Here is a 24,930-nt window from a genome sequence, read left to right on the forward strand (position 1 = left end):
TGTCATCAATTAAACGACGTCCCTCATCAAAATACCTGCCATCATCACTGTATTGAGATATCAAAGGCAAACTCTACGCATGTTATTATTGATCTAAATAGCTTAATAAGTGATACACTTTTACCCTTTAATAATAACAATAACAACAGTAAGTTATATACTGTGATGATAACCTTAACTTTAAAAAAAAATGCTGGATATTTTTTTCTGTTTGCCTTTCATCTGATGAGTCTTTTTCCTGCCTGCAATTTTTTTTTCTTTCTTTGACTTTCTTTTTTCGATTTATGTCACAGCAAAGAAACAAATCTGCAAAATCCCCACAATTGAGGTTAGATACCAGATATCAATTGGTTAAAACTTTGTACGGTTTCCTTTATCGATAGATTTTAAACAGAAATTCTAAAAAAATTAATTAATGTTAGAGATATAAAAATGCTTTCTAAATAAATTAGAATTATAGATTAAACTTTACTTTCAATTTATAAAAAATTCCAATTAAAAAAAATCTATAAATTTAAACGATAATTAAAGCACGTAAAGTGTAGATAAATCGTAAAAAAACTACAATCTAGAATCATAAAACTGCATAAAATAAGTAAAAAATCATTTAAAAAATTAAAGTTTTTAATAATATTTTCCACTAAAATTAAACATAGATTCGTCGGTTTGATACGGTTTCTTTTAAAGAACTTCCAACATAAACTTTTAACGTTAAACTTCTTACAAATTTTGGCAATCGTTTTTTAATAAAAAAAAATAATAATAATAAAAATATTTGAAAAAAAATAAATCGACTCTCATAAATTTCTTTTAAAGATTTAATCAAGATGCTACCTTATAAATCAAGTCAGATATTATCTGCTGTCAAACCCTGATTAAGAAAAAATCGAGGGGGGATATTTGACTTTTATGTGTGGTGTGAATATGAAGAGAATGTAGTTCATATCTGGTCCCATCTATTGATGGAAGACTCCTCTTCATCATTATATATTCTCCTAATGGAAAAAATAGGTGAAAATTTCGTTCGTTCTACACGCCCCTCTTTTTTTTATTATTAAATTCTCGATTTACGGTAAATATGCGATTTGGGAGCATTCGAAGGAGGAATGGAAGGAAGGAGATAACTTAATTCGGAAATTTGAAATTTGTAATTAAAGTTATGTTGCCAGAAGGTTGATAACTTAGTTTACAGATCGGTTATAAAATTCGAGGGTAGAGATTTTGGATTTTCTTTAAATTTCTTATGCATTTTTTTCTTATTTTTTTCTTTAATAAAGTGACGTGAGATGCTTTGCCAATCACGGATACTGTTGATCCCTTTAATTTTATTTAGTTTGCCCTCTAGACGTGAATGGAGAGTAAATGTACTCTTTCACTATCCCTCTATAAGATTACTTATTAATTTAGAAGGGACACTTAGCTTCGATTATTTTCTTTCTTTCTTTTAAATTATATAATATAATTTTTAAAATTAACGAATCGTCTTTCTTATTTTAATTACAGATTCGTTATTTTCGATTTTAAAATATCCACTAAACCAATCAAATACTCAATAATTAGATTTCAAACGATCCAATTACTGCAAACCACGTTAATGACGATATTCGATTTTTTAAAAAAATTAGCCAATCAGACGTTATCTTATTCAAATTTGAATCTGTTTTTAACGGTCATTAAATTGTTTCGTATTTTTATTTATGTTTTTTTAATTAATTGAAATTAAAAAGTAAATAATTGAAATGTATTATAATTTTATTAATCTTCTAAATTCTTGAAATTTTTATTGAAAGATAATTTAAATTAAAAGTTATTATAACGGATCCATATACGTCATTTATCTGAACAGATTTTAATGACGTTTCGGATGAGAATTACTGATCATAAATATTGATTATATCACCTTAAATTCGTTCAATTTGGTGATTAAAAATTATAAAATTCGTTATAAACTCCCGACACTTTACTGGATCTAGTAACTATCTATTATTAGTAAAGCAATATAGTTAGCTAACTGTATTTAGTGACTATCTTTAATATAGAGATATCTCGATATCTATATTATAGAGTTTTATATATCTATACTATCTAAACTATAGAAATCTCTATTACATATATTTTACTCAACTTTTTCATAAATTCAAATTGAATAAATTATTTTAGTATTAGAGAATAGAGTAATTTATGTATAAATTTACAAAATATTATTAATATAAATTTCTATAGCTTAACAATTTTATTTTCTCATTAATTTAATGTGTAATAATCATCAGTAATTTTTTAAATAATTTTTTTACGGTAAATTTCCTTTGTTACTCGATAATTTACAGAAATACAATTGCTTAGGTACGGGTAGAGAGGAGTATAATAATAATAATAATAACTTTCTTTTCTAATTGGCCGCACTACCTTAAGAGATTTAGGGATTTCTTGCTATGGCCCACTCGGACGTAACGAGAATAAACCCTTTACACATTCCTATGTGACAAGTACCAAATTATTTTCGAGATTTATTTAATTAAATCTAAAGATATTCTTTAATTATTAAACTTTACATCGAGAATAGAACTTATATTTTCGACACAGATGTTAAATTGATCATTATTATTGAACATTTTCCCATTAATTTAATGCGTGATAATCTTTACGATAATTTTTACGGTAAATTTCCCTTGTTACCCTATAATTTATAGAAAAATTGTTTGTACAGAGGTTAGAAAGTATAATAATAATTTTCTTTCTCTTCGTGTTGGCCCGCTTCTTGCTGCTATGGACCACTCAAACGTAACGAAAATGCATCCTTTATACGCCCCAGGACTAGATTTGTGAATTAGATAAACAAGCAGCAGCGTAAGGCCTCGCGTTATCAGTCTATAGCTTAGGGCCTTACATTTTTTACGTTTCATTATTTGGTGGAGGGGAAGAGACTGTTATTTGTTTATGCTTATAGCAATAACTAGTCTTTATATGTCACTTCAATTACAGGGTTATAAGTGTTTTAAATTCATTTTTTACGGCAAATTTTCACTGTAACCCTATAATTTATATAGATGTAATTGCTTATGTAAAAGGAATATAATAATAATTTTTTTCTCTTCAAGTTGGCCAGCTACTTTAGTAAACGCGAGCATTTCTTGTTATGCACCGTTAGAACTTACGACAAATCTCAAGTTTATTTTCAGGATTTATGCGAATAAATCTAAAGAAATCCTTCAATAATTAATCTTTAAATTGAGAATAAAGCATATTTATTCGATAAAGATGTTAAAAGATTTAAAATATTTGATGGGCAAACATATGGAACGTCACGTCTTCATTTGATGTGCCTCTGACGTGATATATCCTGTTTGTAGTTACCCAAATGAGGCGCTATTATGAAAGTAAAATACGGTTTAAAAATTAAATTATTTTATCAGTCAGCTATTATTAATATTCATTAGTAATTTCAATAAAATTTACTCTTGAATGCCGACAGAAATTTGAATATTCAAATTAATAATAAACGCGATCAATTGAATAAATAAATGGTTTTAAATATGGAAAAAACTGGAAGATATTTTTCTCATTTAAAAGAATAATAATAATACCAATTAAATTACTTTAAATTGATGAAGAAAAACAAGAAAATTTTATTTTATTTTATTTTTTTTTAAAGTGAAATTCCATTAGTTCGACTTCATTAAGGCGCTTCAATGAACAAATAAAGTTTCAAATTTGAAATTATACTTTAGTTAAAAATCGTAAAAATTTAATGTGATTTTAATCCGATTAATTAACAAACCGTAAACTTTCCGAATTTTCCCAAAGTTATCAAAATTCAATTTGAAAGAATGAGGACGAATCACAAGAAAGAAAAAACTCGACATCATCATATTTGAATTTTCAAACGGCGGTCACATGATCCGATCGGGATGGCGTTTAAATAGCCATAAATTCCATAAGAAGTAGTTTATAATTTATTTATTTATTTTCTTTTTAAATTAAACTTTAAAATATTCAATTTAAAATAAATTAAATTTATTTCAAAATTAGATTTAAAACTTCTCAATTGAAATAATCCGTTAAAGGAAATTTTTAAATTTTTAAACAGCATCACCTGCCGGTTAAAATGGGAATACTCTTATAATCATAAATTTTTATTAATAGAATTACGCCATCCAAACTATAAATCGTTAAATTATTACAGTTTAATAAATAATTTCGTGCTTTTGTTCTAATAAAACTAAAATGTATCTGATTAAATGAAAGCAATTATTTTTGTATAAATAATACAAAAAAACTTAGTCGCCGTCAAGCATTTTAAATATATTTAATTAAAGCCACCTAACGGATAAAAAAGGAAAACCCTAATACTACTGAAAAACTTTATTCAAAAATATTTAAATGTTTAATTTAATCAGTTTTAAAATGTTATTTATAAATTATTATTATAAAAAAAGTAATTAGAAAAAGAATTTTTATAAATTAATGACTGATTAAACTTATCACTAATTTCGTTTTTTAAATAAAACAGAATTTATGACGTGCTAATTTAAAAATACTTAATTAGCCACCTAGCGGAAAAAAAAGAAAATCTACTAAAAACTACTGAAAAGTTTCAAAATTTAAATTCTCTCCTTCATTTTAATATAAAAAATTGATTTAAATTTATTTAAAATATTAGTTTTTATAAGAATTTTTTAACGCAAATTTTGATTAATTAAATTTATCGCAATGCCTTTTCTCCCGTTCATTTTATTGAATTTGTCTAACATCTCCGATAACAAACATTTTTGCGATTTCAATTAAATTTTTCCAATTATTCTTTACTTTTATGAAGAAATATATTCTTAGAGAATGAAAGTAGACGTTCAATCAAAGGCGGATACCATCTCTTTCTTTCAGGAAGTAATACCAACTTCATCACACTTATTTCCCGTTCGGTAGAACGCATCGCCGCCATCCAAATACTAACCTTACCCCCGAAAAAAAAGTGACAAAAATTCGAAAAGAAGAAATATTTTTCTACAAACATCCATTTGTAGCCGACAACTTATAACAATATCTGACATATTTCGGACACGTGATATCTTTTCAAACTTTTATAGAAAGGAAAAAGGGGAGGGGAAGGAACTTCACTTCTTCTTTCAATCTGCCGCTCTCTCTCCCCGTGTTTAAATTGAAAGATCGAATTTTGTTTAGTCAGATTTACGTTTCGGGCAGATTAAATTCGGTTTTTAATTGACGTTTACTGCCGTATATCATATATTTTTTTTTTTAAATTTTCTCGTAAAGATTATCTTGCAGATAACCCGCGCTATGCACGATACAGCTTTGTTTTTCCATTATTTTTACGTGTTTTATGATTTTTTAAATACTTTATCGGTCGAAAAATCTTAAATATATTCACTTATTTACGAATATTTTATTTTTAAAAAAAATATTAGAATAAATCGTAGATAATTTGACTTCGAAATTTCCAAGCTAAATGTATGTTATTTTGATAAATGATTCTGTATTTATTCATGTTGTGTATGGCTTTGTAAATCGGAAATTATATTTAAATATAGAGAATAAAGAGTTGTAGATGATTGAAACTCATTTATGAATTCAGTATGTAATATATAAACTATATAATTTGCAATTGAAAGTATTGAGAATGGGAATACATATATATGTATATATATATATTTTTTATTTATTTATATATATATATATATATATTGATATATAGCTTTACTATAGTAAAGAGCAGAGGTCAGAATTTTGATCTTTCTTCTATGAAAAATGACTTGAATAAGGATTTGTAGGTTTTTTTTTCCTATAGAAAAATCCAGCTTATGGTGTAGAAGTTGGTATCGGTTTTTTTTTGTAAATCCCTATATTTTAACCACTCTAAATAACATATCACGTATGCAAATATGAGAAACGATCTGTAAGAAATGTAATATATATAAAGTTTAACATGAAAAACGATTTAAATTTGAAATTTATTATTATTTTTTAAACTTTAATTGTAAAAATCTTTTAGTTATTTAGTAATTAAACACGGTGTCTAATATGTGGCATATAATGATAAATAGTTCTGAATTAATTACAAGTGGTGAATATTTGTTTTTCTAGACTGAAAGAGCGAATATTTAAGAAAAATTTATAACATTAATTACACTAAAAGACAGCAGCAGCATCTGCTTTAAATAATATATATAAAAATTTAAGTAATGAGTTAATATTTAAATAGAAAAAAAAAAGACTTGTTAAACTTGAGAAAATTCTAAATATATTCTACTTTCCTACTGGCTCAACATCAATTTACTCTTGTTTCCTTTTGGCTCTTTATTTTTAACGGTGATAATTTTTAAATGTGATTGTTTATAACTAAAGATTAATTATATATGTATTTTCTAGGAAACTATATATTCCTATTCTATCAAAACTATGATTACTGTATCAACTTTGGTTCTGCTTTGCCTCATCGGAGCTTATCATGCCTTGGAAGTTCAAGTAAGTTAATAGTTACTATATTAAGTAAAGTAGGTGGTTTGTAACTGGTTTTTTGGATTGTTTATAATGGAGAGTTAGTAAAAAGAAGTAAGAATTGGAGGGAGAGAAAGATGTTTTCGTGTATAAATATACTGTACTGGAAAGAGGTAAAGGTAGTAATTCTTGTGTCTACGACTGATATATAAAGGGGATAGTCTCATTTTATACATATTTATGACTGTTGGCATTGTGGGGAAAATGCAATTTATGATTTTCAGCACATTCAAAGGAACTCTTCATATAATATAATATCATCTATTCAATTGTTTGACGAATTATTCGTGATGATATTTATAATAACATAAATAAAGCGCTCGTAACAATTATCTTTGAATATATCAATATATAAGAATTATGTTATAAATAAATTATTCATATTTATACTGTTTTAAGTAATCTGAAATGTATCGATTGGTGAATTGGGATATCACGTGTTTCGATCGATAATCGATAAGAAAGGTAATTTCTCGTTAAAAGTTTTCCAATGTAGGATAGAGTTTCATTTATGAAAAATATATATATATTTATAGTTCTTTTAAGTAGTTTCCGATTAATTAAGTACAATATTTGATGTTTTCAGTCGAGTAAAATGTATAGATTTCGTTTTTTTTAGCATGCTTTATTTAGCTTTGTTGACGTTTGTAATTGTCTAAATGGTTCTCTTACGTGTGGAAAAGGATACAGAAAGGATTTTTTTTCTCTCTTCCTTGTATATTGTTCTGGATAATAAAATAAAGGAAATTCATTTTTGTTATAAAGTTGAAGCGGATTTAGAATAAAGGAAAACATCACTGCATTAGTAAATTTAAAGAAGTGTAATAATAGAAGAAGCGTAAAGAGTATTAAAAATTTCTGTTCCAGAAAAACTTTCATTTGACTTTCTTTAATATTTAAAAATGGGAGAAGGTAAAAAATAAAGAATCTAAACAATCGGATGAGATCGTTCTCTCAAAAATACGCACAATTTATTGTTGTTTTACAATAGAAGAGAGAGAGTGATAAAAGTTTTCTATTATTCTCTAAACAATTCTCTAGATATTCAAATTTAGAAGCAGAAAACGGAATTATATAAATTAAAATATTTTAGAAAAAGTAAAAAAAAAAAAAGAGAGAGAAAGAATATAGATAATAAATTCGATTATATTGATCTTAACTTTATCAAATAATCCAGATTACACGGTACTAGTTTTCAATACCTGAAAGAAATTGGATTTATATCCTCTGAAGTAAAAAAAAAACTAAAAATTCCAATTTTCTTAGCTGTTCTAAAGCGTTGAAAACAACATCATCTGTCAGTAAAAGTCCACTAGACGAGTTATAAATATATATATATATTATTAAACACTCAACAAATCATGTAAAGTTTAATGTTATATATATATATATATCCAAAGAAAATTTACTAACGACATTAAATATAATATTCTGCCTTCGTAAATTAAATTANCATCTGTCAGTAAAAGTCCACTAGACGAGTTATAAATATATATATATATTATTAAACACTCAACAAATCATGTAAAGTTTAATGTTATATATATATATATATATCCAAAGAAAATTTACTAACGACATTAAATATAATATTCTGCCTTCGTAAATTAAATTAACTTAGTTTAAATTGTTAAATAGGCAATAACCGTCTGTACCTTTCTACATAAAATAAATTATTTAATTGGTTATTCGAATAATTTTGCGTCATAATAGGGGGAGGGGGTAGAAAATACTTTACGTATCGTAGATAATATTTATTGGATGATGTTTACTTAAATAATTGCTTCGCTTCGTGACTTAGAAGTATAGCAAAGAAGACATATTTACAGGCGCGGTTTGTATTTTTTATTAAAGAATTTAACTTTTTAAAAAATTATGTTTAAAGTCTAGCCTTTATTTAAATTTATATTTTGTATTCTACCTTATCTTGATGTTTTTAATTTGAATTTTATTAAATTTTTTCACATATTTATATTAAAAGATGTGTTTTTTTTTAAATCAAATGTTATATTAATTTTTTAAGGTTCGAAAGGATAAATATTGAATAAAATTGATCAAATTACCTGGATATGCACTCTAATGTTGGGAATAGCTTTCTTGGGAACAGGAAAACCTTTCTCACTTGCTATAAATCTACACATTTGTTCCCTATAGAAATTTTCTTAAGATGTTACCAAGTGAAGATGTCCCTGAAAGAACATAAATTTACAATTATGTATTTTAAAGAGAATTAATTAATTAATTTGGGTATTTAAACTGTTTATTTTTACATAATTAATTGCCTATAAATTATTTAAACATCTCAATTAGGAGCGCAAATTCGTGTATCATATGATATTTATCACGTGTACTCCCTCGAGATTCATTCAAATTAATGTTTCATCTGCCGGAAAATAACGTAATAGTGTATATACATATACATAAAAACCAATATTGTTAAAGCTAGAATGCTCAACAGTAGAAAAGCAATTTCTAAAGGAGAATTTTATTATATGAAAAAAAGAATATTCTTTTTCTCTATTCTAATTGGATAACAGGTTAATGTTTCAGCAAAATAAATATTGGTAATGAAAACGTTAAATGCGCACATAAAAGGATTAACATTTAAATGAGATCGTTCTGTATTGTAATCGAATATAATGAAGAACTAATGATGCTTTCCCGCACGGCAAGAAGGTCGTGCAGTGAAGAGTGTATTACAGGGGAAAACGAGGGAAGACCCCGAAAAAAATCCAATTTTAAATACAACGCGGATATAAATATTGATTTTAATTTTCTAAAGAGATAATAAAACGTTTTTAGAAATGGTCACGACAAATCAAATCAAGGATTAAATTTAATTTTTCGGAAGAAAAGCGATTTACTAAAATATTTCTTTATTTTTTTCCAGTTATTTATGATCGACAACTGTGCAGACGATTGGAGGATAGCAATGACTCCACAAAGAATGTCAACTATTTTCCTAGAGATAGTTATTTGTGCCGTCCATCCTATTCCAGGAGAATATGTATTCACTTGGACCATAAAAGTGGTAAATCACGGAAGAGAACCAAGAACCGAAGACGTGCCTATAGATGTAGTTCTCTCTCTTCCTATGTTCCTTCGCCTATACTTAATTTGTCGAGTGATGCTTCTACACAGTAAGCTATTTACAGATGCATCGTCAAGAACAATGGGAGCATTGAATAGGATTAATTTTAATACAAGATTTGTATTGAAAACTTTAATGACAATATGCCCAGGAACTGTTTTGTTAGTATTTATGGTTTCTCTCTGGATAATCTCCAGTTGGACAATGCGATTATGTGAAAGGTAAGTATCTTGATTTAATCTAAATTTTAATAAATTTGAAAACATGATAAATCCTTCGTCGTGTAATTCAGACAGCATCAATTTATTTCATCCCATCCATTTTCTCTTTCTCATTATCTTCTCTCAATTAAGATGTCTTGTTGAGTGGTGGAGGGGGAGAGTAAAGTAAAGAATTCCATCTTCTAGGCGAAAATATTTTAGTATTTTAATATGGAATCGGTTAGGGATACTGTTTCAGTTTAAAAAAATCCAATTCTAACGATTGAAAAGAATGAAAACGGGGGTATTAAATGTCCCATAATCGTCTCGTATTGTAAAATTTACTCACTATTTTGATTTAATATCTTTACCGAATGACCCATTTCTTTATTTACTTTATACCTGAAACGTTACGTTTGTGAATAATGCAAAAAGTTAAATTGGTACATCGTCAGATGGATAACATGTGGAGAGATTGATCCAGAAATATGACCTCTTCAATTAGTAATTTTGTTGAGTTGATGATATTTTAATGACTATTGTAACATTTAAGAAATGTTTAATAGCTTTTAGAATAATTATTACGTTATTAGATGATAGCAGTTGATAATAAATATATATATATAAATCCCCCCTCTCTCTATAAGATGATGATAAATTCAGAAAAATTACGAAATAAGCAAATTACTCCGCATCCAAAAGAGCCACAAATTACTTTGTCGTCGTCGTTTTATTGGTCATATTTCTTTATTTAAATTACCTAATCTCTGGTTATCTTAATAAAACGTCAAGTTTTAAAAATATTTCCTCTTAAAATTGGAAACATTACACAAAATAAATTTACTCGTGCCTCAAGGCTAGTGACGTTAATAATTTTTGACAAATTATTCAAAATATTTCTAAAATTACGTAAATAATTTCTTTTTACAATAACTAGGAATACTTTCTTTTTCAAATTAGAGAATGGTTATTTGTTTATTCAGTAAATAAACCCATATATTCTAAAGGTATATATATATATATATATACACACACTCGTACATCAATAGAGTATGAGATTATAACTGAAACATGCGATACATTTCATCGACTTTTAAGCTTAAAAACAAGCTATATTTATAAACCACCATCAGTTATAAAAATGTAGCTTAAGAAATATTAAAANAATAAATCGACTCTCATAAATTTCTTTTAAAGATTTAATCAAGATGCTACCTTATAAATCAAGTCAGATATTATCTGCTGTCAAACCCTGATTAAGAAAAAATCGAGGGGGGATATTTGACTTTTATGTGTGGTGTGAATATGAAGAGAATGTAGTTCATATCTGGTCCCATCTATTGATGGAAGACTCCTCTTCATCATTATATATTCTCCTAATGGAAAAAATAGGTGAAAATTTCGTTCGTTCTACACGCCCCTCTTTTTTTTATTATTAAATTCTCGATTTACGGTAAATATGCGATTTGGGAGCATTCGAAGGAGGAATGGAAGGAAGGAGATAACTTAATTCGGAAATTTGAAATTTGTAATTAAAGTTATGTTGCCAGAAGGTTGATAACTTAGTTTACAGATCGGTTATAAAATTCGAGGGTAGAGATTTTGGATTTTCTTTAAATTTCTTATGCATTTTTTTCTTTAATAAAGTGACGTGAGATGCTTTGCCAATCACGGATACTGTTGATCCCTTTAATTTTATTTAGTTTGCCCTCTAGACGTGAATGGAGAGTAAATGTACTCTTTCACTATCCCTCTATAAGATTACTTATTAATTTAGAAGGGACACTTAGCTTCGATTATTTTCTTTCTTTCTTTTAAATTATATAATATAATTTTTAAAATTAACGAATCGTCTTTCTTATTTTAATTACAGATTCGTTATTTTCGATTTTAAAATATCCACTAAACCAATCAAATACTCAATAATTAGATTTCAAACGATCCAATTACTGCAAACCACGTTAATGACGATATTCGATTTTTTAAAAAAATTAGCCAATCAGACGTTATCTTATTCAAATTTGAATCTGTTTTTAACGGTCATTAAATTGTTTCGTATTTTTATTTATGTTTTTTTAATTAATTGAAATTAAAAAGTAAATAATTGAAATGTATTATAATTTTATTAATCTTCTAAATTCTTGAAATTTTTATTGAAAGATAATTTAAATTAAAAGTTATTATAACGGATCCATATACGTCATTTATCTGAACAGATTTTAATGACGTTTCGGATGAGAATTACTGATCATAAATATTGATTATATCACCTTAAATTCGTTCAATTTGGTGATTAAAAATTATAAAATTCGTTATAAACTCCCGACACTTTACTGGATCTAGTAACTATCTATTATTAGTAAAGCAATATAGTTAGCTAACTGTATTTAGTGACTATCTTTAATATAGAGATATCTCGATATCTATATTATAGAGTTTTATATATCTATACTATCTAAACTATAGAAATCTCTATTACATATATTTTACTCAACTTTTTCATAAATTCAAATTGAATAAATTATTTTAGTATTAGAGAATAGAGTAATTTATGTATAAATTTACAAAATATTATTATTAATATAAATTTCTATAGCTTAACAATTTTATTTTCTCATTAATTTAATGTGTAATAATCATCAGTAATTTTTTAAATAATTTTTTTACGGTAAATTTCCTTTGTTACTCGATAATTTACAGAAATACAATTGCTTAGGTACGGGTAGAGAGGAGTATAATAATAATAATAATAACTTTCTTTTCTAATTGGCCGCACTACCTTAAGAGATTTAGGGATTTCTTGCTATGGCCCACTCGGACGTAACGAGAATAAACCCTTTACACATTCCTATGTGACAAGTACCAAATTATTTTCGAGATTTATTTAATTAAATCTAAAGATATTCTTTAATTATTAAACTTTACATCGAGAATAGAACTTATATTTTCGACACAGATGTTAAATTGATCATTATTATTGAACATTTTCCCATTAATTTAATGCGTGATAATCTTTACGATAATTTTTACGGTAAATTTCCCTTGTTACCCTATAATTTATAGAAAAATTGTTTGTACAGAGGTTAGAAAGTATAATAATAATTTTCTTTCTCTTCGTGTTGGCCCGCTTCTTGCTGCTATGGACCACTCAAACGTAACGAAAATGCATCCTTTATACGCCCCAGGACTAGATTTGTGAATTAGATAAACAAGCAGCAGCGTAAGGCCTCGCGTTATCAGTCTATAGCTTAGGGCCTTACATTTTTTACGTTTCATTATTTGGTGGAGGGGAAGAGACTGTTATTTGTTTATGCTTATAGCAATAACTAGTCTTTATATGTCACTTCAATTACAGGGTTATAAGTGTTTTAAATTCATTTTTTACGGCAAATTTTCACTGTAACCCTATAATTTATATAGATGTAATTGCTTATGTAAAAGGAATATAATAATAATTTTTTTCTCTTCAAGTTGGCCAGCTACTTTAGTAAACGCGAGCATTTCTTGTTATGCACCGTTAGAACTTACGACAAATCTCAAGTTTATTTTCAGGATTTATGCGAATAAATCTAAAGAAATCCTTCAATAATTAATCTTTAAATTGAGAATAAAGCATATTTATTCGATAAAGATGTTAAAAGATTTAAAATATTTGATGGGCAAACATATGGAACGTCACGTCTTCATTTGATGTGCCTCTGACGTGATATATCCTGTTTGTAGTTACCCAAATGAGGCGCTATTATGAAAGTAAAATACGGTTTAAAAATTAAATTATTTTATCAGTCAGCTATTATTAATATTCATTAGTAATTTCAATAAAATTTACTCTTGAATGCCGACAGAAATTTGAATATTCAAATTAATAATAAACGCGATCAATTGAATAAATAAATGGTTTTAAATATGGAAAAAACTGGAAGATATTTTTCTCATTTAAAAGAATAATAATAATACCAATTAAATTACTTTAAATTGATGAAGAAAAACAAGAAAATTTTATTTTATTTTATTTTTTTTTAAAGTGAAATTCCATTAGTTCGACTTCATTAAGGCGCTTCAATGAACAAATAAAGTTTCAAATTTGAAATTATACTTTAGTTAAAAATCGTAAAAATTTAATGTGATTTTAATCCGATTAATTAACAAACCGTAAACTTTCCGAATTTTCCCAAAGTTATCAAAATTCAATTTGAAAGAATGAGGACGAATCACAAGAAAGAAAAAACTCGACGTCATCATATTTGAATTTTCAAACGGCGGTCACATGATCCGATCGGGATGGCGTTTAAATAGCCATAAATTCCATAAGAAGTAGTTTATAATTTATTTATTTATTTTCTTTTTAAATTAAACTTTAAAATATTCAATTTAAAATAAATTAAATTTATTTCAAAATTAGATTTAAAACTTCTCAATTGAAATAATCCGTTAAACGAAATTTTTAAATTTTTAAACAGCATCACCTGCCGGTTAAAATGGGAATACTCTTATAATCATAAATTTTTATTAATAGAATTACGCCATCCAAACTATAAATCGTTAAATTATTACAGTTTAATAAATAATTTCGTGCTTTTGTTCTAATAAAACTAAAATGTATCTGATTAAATGAAAGCAATTATTTTTGTATAAATAATACAAAAAAACTTAGTCGCCGTCAAGCATTTTAAATATATTTAATTAAAGCCACCTAACGGATAAAAAAGGAAAACCCTAATACTACTGAAAAACTTTATTCAAAAATATTTAAATGTTTAATTTAATCAGTTTTAAAATGTTATTTATAAATTATTATTATAAAAAAAGTAATTAGAAAAAGAATTTTTATAAATTAATGACTGATTAAACTTATCACTAATTTCGTTTTTTAAATAAAACAGAATTTATGACGTGCTAATTTAAAAATACTTAATTAGCCACCTAGCGGAAAAAAAAGAAAATCTACTAAAAACTACTGAAAAGTTTCAAAATTTAAATTCTCTCCTTCATTTTAATATAAAAAATTGATTTAAATTTATTTAAAATATTAGTTTTTATAAGAATTTTTTAACGCAAATTTTGATTAATTAAATTTATCGCAATGCCTTTTCTCCCGTTCATTTTATTGAATTTGTCTAACATCTCCGATAACAAACATTTTTGCGATTTCAATTAAATTTTTCCAATTATTCTTTACTTTTATGAAGAAATATATTCTTAGAGAATGAAAGTAGACGTTCAATCAAAGGCGGATACCATCTCTTTCTTTCAGGAAGTAATACCAACTTCATCACACTTATTTCCCGTTCGGTAGAACGCATCGCCGCCATCCAAATACTAACCTTACCCCCGAAAAAAAAGTGACAAAAATTCGAAAAGAAGAAATATTTTTCTACAAACATCCATTTGTAGCCGACAACTTATAACAATATCTGACATATTTCGGACACGTGATATCTTTTCAAACTTTTATAGAAAGGAAAAAGGGGAGGGGAAGGAACTTCACTTCTTCTTTCAATCTGCCGCTCTCTCTCCCCGTGTTTAAATTGAAAGATCGAATTTTGTTTAGTCAGATTTACGTTTCGGGCAGATTAAATTCGGTTTTTAATTGACGTTTACTGCCGTATATCATATATTTTTTTTTTTAAATTTTCTCGTAAAGATTATCTTGCAGATAACCCGCGCTATGCACGATACAGCTTTGTTTTTCCATTATTTTTACGTGTTTTATGATTTTTTAAATACTTTATCGGTCGAAAAATCTTAAATATATTCACTTATTTACGAATATTTTATTTTTAAAAAAAATATTAGAATAAATCGTAGATAATTTGACTTCGAAATTTCCAAGCTAAATGTATGTTATTTTGATAAATGATTCTGTATTTATTCATGTTGTGTATGGCTTTGTAAATCGGAAATTATATTTAAATATAGAGAATAAAGAGTTGTAGATGATTGAAACTCATTTATGAATTCAGTATGTAATATATAAACTATATAATTTGCAATTGAAAGTATTGAGAATGGGAATACATATATATGTATATATATATATTTTTTATTTATTTATATATATATATATATATATTGATATATAGCTTTACTATAGTAAAGAGCAGAGGTCAGAATTTTGATCTTTCTTCTATGAAAAATGACTTGAATAAGGATTTGTAGGTTTTTTTTTCCTATAGAAAAATCCAGCTTATGGTGTAGAAGTTGGTATCGGTTTTTTTTTGTAAATCCCTATATTTTAACCACTCTAAATAACATATCACGTATGCAAATATGAGAAACGATCTGTAAGAAATGTAATATATATAAAGTTTAACATGAAAAACGATTTAAATTTGAAATTTATTATTATTTTTTAAACTTTAATTGTAAAAATCTTTTAGTTATTTAGTAATTAAACACGGTGTCTAATATGTGGCATATAATGATAAATAGTTCTGAATTAATTACAAGTGGTGAATATTTGTTTTTCTAGACTGAAAGAGCGAATATTTAAGAAAAATTTATAACATTAATTACACTAAAAGACAGCAGCAGCATCTGCTTTAAATAATATATATAAAAATTTAAGTAATGAGTTAATATTTAAATAGAAAAAAAAAAGACTTGTTAAACTTGAGAAAATTCTAAATATATTCTACTTTCCTACTGGCTCAACATCAATTTACTCTTGTTTCCTTTTGGCTCTTTATTTTTAACGGTGATAATTTTTAAATGTGATTGTTTATAACTAAAGATTAATTATATATGTATTTTCTAGGAAACTATATATTCCTATTCTATCAAAACTATGATTACTGTATCAACTTTGGTTCTGCTTTGCCTCATCGGAGCTTATCATGCCTTGGAAGTTCAAGTAAGTTAATAGTTACTATATTAAGTAAAGTAGGTGGTTTGTAACTGGTTTTTTGGATTGTTTATAATGGAGAGTTAGTAAAAAGAAGTAAGAATTGGAGGGAGAGAAAGATGTTTTCGTGTATAAATATACTGTACTGGAAAGAGGTAAAGGTAGTAATTCTTGTGTCTACGACTGATATATAAAGGGGATAGTCTCATTTTATACATATTTATGACTGTTGGCATTGTGGGGAAAATGCAATTTATGATTTTTAGCACATTCAAAGGAACTCTTCATATAATATAATATCATCTATTCAATTGTTTGACGAATTATTCGTGATGATATTTATAATAACATAAATAAAGCGCTCGTAACAATTATCTTTGAATATATCAATATATAAGAATTATGTTATAAATAAATTATTCATATTTATACTGTTTTAAGTAATCTGAAATGTATCGATTGGTGAATTGGGATATCACGTGTTTCGATCGATAATCGATAAGAAAGGTAATTTCTCGTTAAAAGTTTTCCAATGTAGGATAGAGTTTCATTTATGAAAAATATATATATTTATAGTTCTTTTAAGTAGTTTCCGATTAATTAAGTATAGTATTTGATGTTTTCAGTCGAGTAAAATGTATAGATTTCGTTTTTTTTAGCATGCTTTATTTAGCTTTGTTGACGTTTGTAATTGTCTAAATGGTTCTCTTACGTGTGGAAAAGGATACAGAAAGGATTTTTTTCTCTCTTCCTTGTATATTATTCTGGATAATAAAATAAAGAAAATTCATTTTTGTTATAAAATTGAAGCGGCTGTGGATTTAGAATAAAGGAAAACATCACTGCATTAGTAAATTTAAAGAAGTGTAATAATAGAAGAAGCGTAAAGAGTATTAAAAATTTCTGTTCCAGAAAAACTTTCATTTGACTTTCTTTAATATTTAAAAATGGGAGAAGGTAAAAAATAAAGAATCTAAACAATCGGATGAGATCGTTCTCTCAAAAATACGCACAATTTATTGTTGTTTTACAATAGAAGAGAGAGAGTGATAAAAGTTTTCTATTATTCTCTAAACAATTCGCTAGATATTCAAATTTAGAAGCAGAAAACGGAATTATATAAATTAAAATATTTTAGAAAAAGTAAAAAAAAAAGATAGAAAAGAATATAGATAATAAATTCGATTATATTGATCTTAACTTTATCAAATAATCCAGATTACACGGTACTAGTTTTCAATACCTGAAAGAAATTGGATTTATATCCTCTGAAGTAAAAAAAAAACTAAAAATTCCAATTTTCTTAGCTGTTCTAAAGCGTTGAAAACAACATCATCTGTCAGTAAAAGTCCACTAGACGAGTTATAAATATATATATATATTATTAAACACTCAACAAATCATGTAAAGTTTAATGTTATATATATATATATATATCCAAAGAAAATTTACTAACGACATTAAATATAATATTCTGCCTTCGTAAATTAAATTAACTTAGTTTAAATTGTTAAATAGGCAATAACCGTCTGTACCTTTCTACATAAAATAAATTATTTAATTGGTTATTCGAATAATTTTGCGTCATAATAGGGGGAGGGGGTAGAAAATACTTTACGTATCGTAGATAATATTTATTGGATGATGTTTACTTAAATAATTGCTTCGCTTCGTGACTTAGAAGTATAGCAAAGAAGACATATTTACAGGCGCGGTTTGTATTTTTTATTAAAGAATTTAACTTTTTAAAAAATTATGTTTAAAGTCTAGCCTTTATTTAAATTTATATTTTGTATTCTACCTTATCTTGATGTTTTTAATTTGAATTTTATTAAATTTTTTCACATATTTATATTAAAAGATGTGTTTTTTTTTTTAAATCAAATGTTATATTAATTTTTTAAGGTTCGAAAGGATAAATATTGAATAAAATTGATCAAATTACCTGGATATGCACTCTAATGTTGGGAATAGCTTTCTTGGGAACAGGAAAACCTTTCTCACTTGCTATAAATCTACACATTTGTTCCCTATAGAAATTTTCTTAAGATGTTACCAAGTGAAGATGTCCCTGAAAGAACATTAATTTACAATTATGTATTTTAAAGAGAATTAATTAATTAATTTGGGTATTTAAACTGTTTATTTTTACATAATTAATTGCCTATAAATTATTTAAACATCTCAATTAGGAGCGCAAATTCGTGTATCATATGATATTTATCACGTGTACTCCCTCGAGATTCATTCAAATTAATGTTTCATCTGCCGGAAAATAACGTAATAGTGTATATACATATACATAAAAACCAATATTGTTAAAGCTAGAATGCTCAACAGTAGAAAAGCAATTTCTAAAGGAGAATTTTATTATATGAAAAAAAGAATATTCTTTTTCTCTATTCTAATTGGATAACAGGTTAATGTTTCAGCAAAATAAATATTGGTAATGAAAACGTTAAATGCGCACATAAAAGGATTAACATTTAAATGAGATCGTTCTGTATTGTAATCGAATATAATGAAGAACTAATGATGCTTTCCCGCACGGCAAGAAGGTCGTGCAGTGAAGAGTGTATTACAGGGGAAAACGAGGGACGACCCCGAAAAAAATCCAATTTTAAATACAACGCGGATATAAATATTGATTTTAATTTTCTAAAGAGATAATAAAACGTTTTTAGAAATGGTCACGACAAATCAAATCAAGGATTAAATTTAATTTTTCGGAAGAAAAGCGATTTACTAAAATATTTCTTTATTTTTTTCCAGTTATTTATGATCGACAACTGTGCAGACGATTGGAGGATAGCAATGACTCCACAAAGAATGTCAACTATTTTCCTAGAGATAGTTATTTGTGCCGTCCATCCTATTCCAGGAGAATATGTATTCACTTGGACCATAAAAGTGGTAAATCACGGAAGAGAACCAAGAACCGAAGACGTGCCTATAGATGTAGTTCTCTCTCTTCCTATGTTCCTTCGCCTATACTTAATTTGTCGAGTGATGCTTCTACACAGTAAGCTATTTACAGATGCATCGTCAAGAACAATGGGAGCATTGAATAGGATTAATTTTAATACAAGATTTGTATTGAAAACTTTAATGACAATATGCCCAGGAACTGTTTTGTTAGTATTTATGGTTTCTCTCTGGATAATCTCCAGTTGGACAATGCGATTATGTGAAAGGTAAGTATCTTGATTTAATCTAAATTTTAATAAATTTGAAAACATGATAAATCCTTCGTCGTGTAATTCAGACAGCATCAATTTATTTCATCCCATCCATTTTCTTTTTCTCATTATCTTCTCTCAATTAAGATGTCTTGTTGAGTGGTGGAGGGGGAGAGTAAAGTAAAGAATTCCATCTTCTAGGCGAAAATATTTTAGTATTTTAATATGGAATCGGTTAGGGATACTGTTTCAGTTAAAAAAATCCAATTCTAACGATTGAAAAGAATGAAAACGGGGGTATTTAATGTCCCATAATCGTCTCATATTGTAAAATTTACTCACTATTTTGATTTAATATCTTTACCGAATGACCCATTTCTTTATTTACTTTATACCTGAAACGTTACGTTTGTGAATAATGCAAAAAGTTAAATTGGTACATCGTCAGATGGATAACATGTGGAGAGATTGATCCAGAAATATGACCTCTTCAATTAGTAATTTTGTTGAGTTGATGATATTTTAATGACTATTGTAACATTTAAGAAATGTTTAATAGCTTTTAGAATAATTATTACGTTATTAGATGATAGCAGTTGATAATAAATATATATATATATAAATCCCCCCTCTCTCTATAAGATGATGATAAATTCAGAAAAATTACGAAATAAGCAAATTACTCCGCATCCAAAAGAGCCACAAATTACTTTGTCGTCGTCGTTTTATTGGTCATATTTCTTTATTTAAATTACCTAATCTCTGGTTATCTTAATAAAACGTCAAGTTTTAAAAATATTTCCTCTTAAAATTGGAAACATTACACAAAATAAATTTACTCGTGCCTCAAGGCTAGTGACGTTAATAATTTTTGACAAATTATTCAAAATATTTCTAAAATTACGTAAATAATTTCTTTTTACAATAACTAGAAATACTTTCTTTTTCAAATTAGAGAATGGTTATTTGTTTATTCAGTAAATAAACCCATATATTCTAAAGGTATATATATATATATATACACACACTCGTACATCAATAGAGTATGAGATTATAACTGAAACATGCGATACATTTCATCGACTTTTAAGCTTAAAAACAAGCTATATTTATAAACCACCATCAGTTATAAAAATGTAGCTTAAGAAATATTAAAAGTGCACATCATAGATCATTACAATGACGTGCATTCAGTCAATATTCGGATCGAAGATAGTTGAACATTTCGTGTACTAAAACCTGTAATTGTGAATATATTTTTATCTCTACTTCGAGTGAAATATATATATATATGTTTTTTTTTTTTAAATCAAGCTCCAGCTTTATATATTTAAATTCTATACATTTAATAGCTTAATACTTACAGATTTAAAGGGAAATCTACTGCTGAACTCCCGAACTCCTTCATAAAACATCCAGTTCATATTCTATTCCTTCATTTTCTAAAAGTTTACTTCAAAGTTAGATCGATTCCCCGCAAAGTTTACCATAAAATAAAGTATCTGGAAAGATTCCAAAGAAGAAAACTTAACTTATCTCTGATTTAAATTGCCTTACGTATCGATACTTGCCACCATTTATCCTAAAATAACAATTTTTGCCTCTTTAATGCTGCCATCTCTTACAAAGATGGCCTTGGATATTGGCCATGGCCTAATTTATGTATAGAAAAGTATATATATATATTAAATTGATTTTATATTTAGGTATCACGATGCTGAACATGCCAATCTGTTGAACACCATGTGGTTGACTGCTATCACTTTTTTATCAGTTGGTTATGGTGATATAGTACCAAACACGCATTGCGGTAGAGGAATTGCTGTTTGTACCGGTTTAATGGTAAGTTTGAGTCTTAATTTAATTTAAATTTTAATTAATATAACTTGCTCTTTTGATTAAAAAAAATATATATATTCTTGTTAGTTCTTAAAGTTGGTAGTAGATGGCACCATGTTTTAAAAATGATATTTTTAGTGAATTTTTTTTGTGGTTATTGATAAAATATTAAATCGTTTAAATGTTGAATTTTGTTGTCGAGAAAATCGTAAAAATATATTTCGGTTTTATTCGATTTTTGCTTTAAAAATTTCCATTTTACGATAATTTTTTTACATTATATATTTATAGAAAAATTTATAAAAGTTGGTCGTTTTAAGGGGGGAAAATAACGTTTTAAAATTTAATTTCGGAGAAAAATATAACTAAATTAACTCATATTCATAAATTTTAAACAACAGATAGCAGTATATAATTATTATAATTTATTGTCCCTAGATAGATAGAGTACTACTTTCAGTCGCCGTTCTGCCATATTTAGTCCAGACGTTATGTTTTATATTTAATTATTGTGTGTTATTACGTTTTATATTTTAAAAAATATTCATTTTTCAGTCATTATTGAATAAAAATTAATAATAATTTAGAATTAAAAACTGTAAATCTAAGAAATTGACTAAATATGGCGACACTTTCCTTAAACGTCGCCATGTTTAGTCCTTAGTACCTGTATATGAGTGTGGACAGAATTTCAGACGTTTTCTCAAATTAAAAAAAAACAAAACAGCATTAAAAATTGTACTATTATTTATACAATAATACTCAAGAAACCCAACGTAATAAATAATATTTGTAACAGTTGGCGCCTAGGTTCTACTCTTGTAAATTTGAAGCCGCAACTAAGTTGCCCAGCTGCGATTTTCCAAAATACTCTATTGGCTGTCTGCAGTAGACCATATAAAGCCTACTACCTTGTATAAAGATACTACCTTAGAGATCTGTATATAATATACACCCCTGAACACAGGGATCAAGTACTAATTAATTTCTACATACATAAAGTCCCAACATACAAGGGCATGCATGGTTGTTTGGCCATGCATGCCACTGTTTTAGAACTTGTATTTAGAAACCTTACAAGGCTGTTGAAAACTAGAACTAAGAATCATCGCTAATGAGAGAATTGCTTCTTTTAAACATTGTTAAAGTTTTAATGTTTTTAAAATGTGTTTGCGTAGGAAGAAGAAGAAGAAAAATAATAAATTAACTTTGAATAATTCAAAAATCTTTCTTTTCTCTTACAAGTTTTATTCGTATGCAGCGTACTTTGGGTCGATAAACGAAATAGTTCTCGGTAGTCAAAATAGAGGGCGTGGTCACATTTCCAACATCTGTTATATTTACCAGGTTACGAGTAGAAAAATAAACGTTAAAATAACAGGGGAAAAAAACAAGATAAATATAAAAAAAATGAATTTTTAAATTTCTAAATGAATAAAATGTTATAGATTTTAAAAAATGTTATAAAAGGAAAATTTGAGGTTAAATCTATAAAGAAATTTCTTCTTTTTAAACTTCTTTTAGGAATAAAAAAAATAAATATTTAACCTAAAATGAAGCTTAAACTTATGTTTCAATATTAAGAAAGCAATGGTGAGAAGAATGTATGTTTATTTAATTATATAAGATATGTAGTAGCCATCTCCTATAATTTATCTTAATAAACTCAAATAAGATTATGGTATTTTTTTTATTATTATTAATCTCCACTTGATTATTTTCCTAAAATCTAAGTTAAATATTTAACTCCCATAAGAAATCTAAGAGAATTGAGGTTTATTAAATTTTTTTATGTTTATTAGGTTAACATTATTTTTTTTATTTTCCTCTCAAAATATAATTGGAATATAGGTTTTATTTATTTATTTATTCACATAAAAGGTACACGTTGCAAGTATATAATAATCGATAACGTTAAGTAATAATACTGAACAGTTAACTTAAAGCTGAATTAAATATTGTTTCATAACAAAAAACAGTTTGTGGATTTCATTAAAAATTCTACATTTAATCTAAGGTTTTTTTTAGTTTTCTTTTAACTGTAATAATAAATCGAGAAATATGTTTAATGTGTTTTAAAAGGAAAAAAGATGAGAAAAATTGGATTTGCCAGTTTAAGTCAGTGCATATGGTTAATGTTACACTTTAAATAGGAGATTTCTATAAAGATATTCACGATTAGAAAGATAGAATGCGTGTAAAAGTGATACCCAAATATACATTAGAGTGTCATTAACATTATAAAAAAAACATTTATCGACTTTCCATCTGAATTTTATTACCGCCAAACCGTTCTACTGAAGTACTGACATCAAATTCTGAATATTATATAGACTATTTACTTACGTTCGAATGAAACAATATATTCAAATCCGTTAAAACTTCAGTAATAATGACATTAATTATAATAAAGTTCGATGTTTCCTGTAAAGAGAATAAAAGGATGTTTTTAAGATTTTTCGTTCTTATATCTTTTTTGATATTTAAAAAAATTTGACAAGAATTTTAGTACATATTTAGAAAATTCTTTAGTAAAAAGAAGAAAAGGATTTTAGGATTTGATACTATAAAAATTTGACATAAATTTTTAAAATATTTACTAAGATGTGAAAAATGTAACAAAGAATGTCACAGTTTAGTATGATTTGTAAGTAGCTTTCTATGCAAAGTGAATATATTAAAAGCTTTTTTAAAAGTTCAATCTTTCTTTGAATGAATATTTTAGGCATGTAGTCTATAAATGATACTACATTGATCTTTTAAAAAATGCCAAACCTTCTGTTGGATTGTAGATTTTTTAATAGTATAATTGGAAGAGATATTTTAAATGTTAGCAATTTTCTTTTGTATCCCTCTAAACTGTTTGTTTTTCTTTTCTATTGTAAGAGTAGTCTTAAGTAGGTCTACTTGTTTTATTACCTTTTAGAAGGACTCCTTCTATAAACAGTGATTTGAAGCGCTTTTCTTATTGATCAAACGAAAATAGATACGTAAAACCTTTAAAATTTTATTTGATAGAGTCCTAAATCGAAAATTTACCTGAAAAAAAAGAAACATTTAATCGCTATTTATCGACGAGAACACGTTTCTAAAGACCACGTGCTTATTTCCGTAACCATAGTAACATACTTCGCCATCTGTCGTATGAAATATAAATTATTATTAAAATTAAAATAATTATTTAAGAATATAATTCAGTAAAAGTAATATAATTTATTATTTAAAAGCTATTAAGTAGTTGAAAATATATAAATATATTATTAA

At 26.4% G+C, this 24,930-nt stretch overlaps 1 protein-coding gene and 1 long non-coding RNA gene across 2 annotated transcripts in view; one reads left to right on the forward strand and one right to left on the reverse strand.

Annotated features, from left to right (window-relative positions):
- LOC111618148 (small conductance calcium-activated potassium channel protein 1-like) overlaps positions 1–24,930 on the forward strand; it is a 34,490-nt gene that overhangs the window by 2,909 nt on the left and 6,651 nt on the right. Inside the window, exons 3-6 of the mRNA XM_023359609.1 lie at positions 6,385–6,480; positions 12,521–12,526; positions 19,421–19,842; positions 21,534–21,669. Of these exons, the coding sequence (XP_023215377.1) occupies positions 6,385–6,480; positions 12,521–12,526; positions 19,421–19,842; positions 21,534–21,669 (660 nt within the window). The remainder of the gene's footprint in view (positions 1–6,384; positions 6,481–12,520; positions 12,527–19,420; positions 19,843–21,533; positions 21,670–24,930) is intronic.
- LOC111618149 lies at positions 18,593–24,082 on the reverse strand. The gene is made up of 3 exons (XR_002755530.1): positions 24,013–24,082; positions 21,192–21,329; positions 18,593–18,719 (listed from the first exon to the last, which is right to left on the reverse strand). It is a non-coding gene; the product is annotated as an uncharacterized LOC111618149 (long non-coding RNA).

This window comes from Centruroides sculpturatus, unplaced genomic scaffold, assembly GCF_000671375.1.
Source record: "Centruroides sculpturatus isolate CEXI.00-Female unplaced genomic scaffold, Cexi_2.0 scaffold62, whole genome shotgun sequence".
Classification (NCBI taxonomy): Eukaryota; Metazoa; Arthropoda; class Arachnida; order Scorpiones; family Buthidae; genus Centruroides; species Centruroides sculpturatus.